Source organism: Elephantulus edwardii, unplaced genomic scaffold, assembly GCF_000299155.1.
Source record: "Elephantulus edwardii isolate Elephantulus edwardi_28Jun2011 unplaced genomic scaffold, EleEdw1.0 scaffold00130, whole genome shotgun sequence".
NCBI lineage: Eukaryota > Metazoa > Chordata > Mammalia > Macroscelidea > Macroscelididae > Elephantulus > Elephantulus edwardii.
This window is the reverse complement of record NW_006399880.1, coordinates 6,596,095-6,600,830: the sequence shown is the minus strand read 5'-3', so window position 1 is coordinate 6,600,830 and position 4,736 is coordinate 6,596,095. Positions and strand designations below refer to the sequence as shown.

The 4,736-nt window shown below is 37.9% G+C and overlaps 1 protein-coding gene across 1 annotated transcript; it reads left to right on the top strand.

The window, feature by feature from the left end:
* Positions 1–1,704: 1,704 nt before the first annotated feature.
* SPINK7 (serine peptidase inhibitor, Kazal type 7 (putative)) lies at positions 1,705–4,401 on the top strand. Its single transcript, XM_006893753.1, has 4 exons — positions 1,705–1,801; positions 2,067–2,092; positions 3,107–3,231; positions 4,356–4,401. Exons 1-4 carry the CDS (start codon positions 1,705–1,707, stop codon positions 4,399–4,401), a joined length of 294 nt encoding a protein of 97 aa, XP_006893815.1.
* The last annotated feature ends 335 nt before the right edge of the window (positions 4,402–4,736 follow it).

The following is a 4,736-nucleotide window of genomic DNA, read 5'->3' as shown; positions in this document are numbered from 1 at the left end:
CTGTGACAATCTCCCTCCATAAAGATTTAAGCCTGAGAAACCTATGGGGCAATTCTACTCAGTCCTATTTGGTTGTCATGACTCAGAATTGACTTAATGACAGTTTTTATTGTAGCTAAGCAACAACGGTGGTGACACATGGTTAAGTGCTTAATTGTTAATCGAAAGACTGGGGGTTCAAATCTACCCAAATACTCACAAAGAGAAAAATCTATTGATCTGTTCTCATAAAAATTAAAACCCAAAAGTCAAACTCAGTGTCGATGAGTCAATTCTAGCCCATAGTGACCCTATCAGACAAAGTTGAACGGCCCTTCGAGTTTATAAGGCTGTAATTCTTTTCAGAGTCCGACTGCCTCTTCTTTCACTCCTGGAGTGGCTGGTGAGTTCTAACTGATAAATTTTTGGTTAGCAGCCAAAGGTCCACAGCACCACCTGAACGGAATGTCATAAAGACCACAATTTAGAAAACCCTCTGAAGCAAACAGCTCTATTCTACCAACGGCTCTTGCTGCAGTGAAAAATCAACATGATGATCCACAACAAACCTGATGCTAACATTAGTCTGCACTCTCCAGGAGAGGAAGTCATGGCCCTGAGGTGGGCCCTGTTGTTTTCGGAGTCTACCTGACCACCCCTGGCCTTCACAGGACATGGTAGTTTCTCACATCACCTCTTTTGTTTAGTGAGAGGGATGATGGTGGTATCATTTCTGAGTGGAATATTTAATTACTGAAAATGGAAATCCTTAAGAATTCATTTTTACTTCACCTTGATAACTGATGATATTCTAAACATATTGTCCACTTGAGATCCAAAGTGAAGACAATATAATACCTTCAGCTCACATAATACATGCATAGCTTGAGTAAGAAATAGGCACTTAGAATCCCAGAGGCGCACGGTTCAAATCCACCAGATGCTTTGCCGAGGAAGGAGGGACAATCTCCTCCTGTACCAGTCAGATCTGATTTGACGGTACACCCACACAAAAATAATAAAAAATATTTAAAAAAAAAAAAGAAATAGGCACTTAGATTGAGTTACAGAAATATTAGAATTATATATTACACTATAACCAAGCTTTCCTGATTAATACAGGTTCACAGAATAGAAATTACTTATCCAGTATGGCATAGTTGGCATAGTTTGCAAATTTTAAAAATAATATGTCAATGCCATTCTCTAAGCTTCCTAAGTGCTGTTCTCTCCTTTAGGCCTCAACTGGATTCAACAGATTCATTGAGCCCAAACTAAAATGTTTCTAGCAGTTTAAATATAAACCTAGGTATGATCTGAATACTTGAGCTTTAATTTCTACTTTCTGGTGTAGAAACTTGAAATTTTATGTATTTTATAATTAGGCTAAGCCACCCATATTTAATCTTTACCTCTCTGTAAAATTGAGAATACTTAGTTAACAATTTCCGCCTGTGGTCGGGGGAAAATTGCTTCTCCTTCACTTCCAACAATCAAATTGGTCAAATGGGAATTAGCAATTAAGTGACAAGAACTATACCACCACCTCCCAGGGTGTGGTGTGGTGTGGCAAGAGTCTCTCAGGTTAATACTGACTCTGGATGATCTCACAGGAAAGGTGGAGAAACAAAGCCTTGGCATTTAAGCACAACGTCTTTCCTAGGTGCTGGCTGGTGCAGCTCTAGTGACAGCCTGAGAAGTGTCTACACCACAGCCACCTCCACAATGAAGATCTTTGCGGGTCTCCTTGTGCTCTGTATAATGGCCCATGTCTGCAGCAGTGCAAGTGTTTCAAGAGGACTAGCAAAGCATACTGTAACAGGTTTGTCTAAATATCTCCTCATGAGGTCAACTTCTGTGTGGTTACCTGAAATTAAAATGTACTGCTTTGTAGTAAGAGAGCTCTGGTGGCATAGTCTACGGGGGACTGGTGCAGCTAACCAAAGAGGGCAACTCTGGCGATTCAAATTCACCAGTGGTTCTGTGCAAGAAATATCGGCAAACTCCTCCAATGTGATTTACCACATTTAATGTGATTTCAAGGCTTTGCTTTATATTTATCCTGTACATGTGCATTTTTCTTTCAGAAGTTACCAGTCCACCTTCAACAAAGGTGAGTATATTGAGTAATATTTTACTATCTATTGATTGCCATTTAGTCAACAAATACTTACGAAGAATGCTAACACAAGATTAATTCATTGTGTTTAGAGGGTTAGTCAGCAAGGCTGATAGATGAAGAAATGGCCTCTGCTCTCCGGAAGGTAGCAAATATATAAATATCCATGCCCTAAATAAACATTTCAGTATTAAAGGATAAAATCATCTTGAGAAGACAGGGACGTTTTCATGGAACTCACAACATTTGAGAGCAGAGCAACGTTGTCCTAATTTAATTTAAAAGGCTCTGACTTCATGTTTCATTTCTATGACTCAGCACTTGTATAGTTCAAGTTACCTTCCTAAGCCTAAGTAATTTTCCCAAGAGCTAAAATTTCTATATAGTTGCTGTGAATATAAAAAAAATACTTGGTGCATAAAACTCAGATATGTTCAACAATTCTTAAGAATTGTTAGGTGAATTGACATGACAATTATTAGTAATAGTAGCAGTGGCAATAGTACTGGGGTTTGTCATAAGGGTAATCTACATAATTCTGGAGGGGGGGAAGGCATAACGTGTTTACAAAGATATCTTCCTAGAAAAAAATGTTCTCACGTTCTAGTGGCTAGAGTTGCACTTCCAACCCAAAGTCAGGCAGTTCAAATCCACCAGCTTCTCCATAGGAGAAAGATGGGCTATCTCTTCTCAGGTGATCTCCCGGTGATCTGAAAATCCACTGGAGAGTCAATCATAAGTCAGTTTTTACTCAATGCAATAATGAGTTTGAGTTTGAGGAAGAAAGAGTGGCTGGCAAACTGGAAAAAACTGGCAAAATGTGGAAGGTAAATGGTATTTGTGGAAAATACCATATTATAATGAATAGACATAGTAGCAACAGCATCAGAATTTCTGATACTGGTACTTTCAGGATTCTTTACTGCTTCTCCAGTAGGGCCTAGGATAGCTTAACTTGGGAACTGGGTGTGGGGAGGGAAGCAATCTTGCCTCTTGTTTCTGTCACAGGTGGACTGCAGCGTTTATAAGAAGTACCCCGTGATGGCTATCCCTTGCCCCATCACATACCTGCCTGTTTGCGGTTCTGATTATATTACCTATGGGAATGAATGCCATCTTTGTTCTGAGAGCTTGTGAGTACCTCACACGAAGGATAAGGAAATGAGGTCTAGTGTTCTCCATTAAAACCCTCTCTTTTTCAAGGATCATTCTTAACTTTTTAAAAACTGTGTTCATGCCCACCCTAAAACTAACGGTGGGAATGAAAAACTAAATTCATCCAGTCCGATCAGGGTTGGATGCAAGTTGGGTATTTGATTGGGTCCCATCTGTCATAGAACCTCTAATGCCCTGGGTCAATTGAAAGAATCAATAAGACCATAGCCTTGTGTATCAAGTTGCTTTCCTCGGACTCAGAAAATTAAAAGTTTATCAAGAGTCACCAGATGGGTCAAAAGGACCACATGAGGTGAACTCAAGTCTTGCCTTCAGCTTTTTGTTGTTTTATGGAAGAATGACATACACTTTCTTTGTTTAAAGAAAATTTCTGAGCTCACTCTTCCCCCACCAAATAAGTAATATAAATACACTATTCTGACATATTCTGACACTATTCTATCATATTTAGTCTCAGTATATTTTGGTTCTTCGATAAACTCTGGCTACTGGACTTTAATCTCAGTTTTTTGGAGTTGGTATTTTTAGCTTATAAGGAGGTTGAAGTTAATACAAAATATTGACATGACAACAATTTTCCTCTGTTTAAGAAGATTTCTTTTATTTAAAAAAAGGCAATTTTCTAATGTAGGTTAAACTTTTGGCCTGGAAAACTGACTTATAACAGATGTTAAAAACACCTTTGGTGTGGTAGAAGTCTTTCGTTTTTCTTAGTTAATTGTAATTCAGCCTCATCCCAGGTCCTGCAGACCAGAAATCAGGAGTTGGTCGCCTCAACTTTTCTTATCAGAATCCTGTTTGTTTTGTGATTTCAAGTCATTGATTATTAAAAAAAATAATTTATTATTAAAAAAATAATTAGTTTTGAGATTAGTGGATGCAGCAAGGTGGGGTGAAATCATCATTGGTAAGGAGGTATTCTGCTCCAGCCTCTGAAAGAGACACTGTGTGGCAAAAACCTTCTTCCTTCTATGGGATTCAGGTCCTTCTTTTTTTTTTTAAAGGCTCTATCTCATGATCTCAGTATTTTCTTGGCATTTCCTTTTGTGTTGACTAATCATTTATCTGTGTCTTCCCTTAGGAAAAGCAATGGGAAAATTCAGTTTCTTCATGATGGACACTGCTAATTTTCTATGTTAAATGAAAAAAGAGTGGTTACATCTACATCCTAGCCTTCTTCATGATCCTTGGATGTTGACTCCCTTTATCCCATCTTAGTTGATTTGCTAAGCAAAGGTCAGAACCAGATTCAAAATCACCACTGTTCAGTGAAGAATGAATGTCATTGTGCCCTTATCCCTGTAAACTGGTGTTTATTGTGTTTAACTTAATAAAAATATCTCCTCAAATTCTTTCTTTTTACTTGTGTTGGTATTTTTTTTCTTATATGAAGATATAATATATCAGAATAATATCTATCACAGAAAATTGTGGTTATGATGAAGAGTACTGAATATTGTAT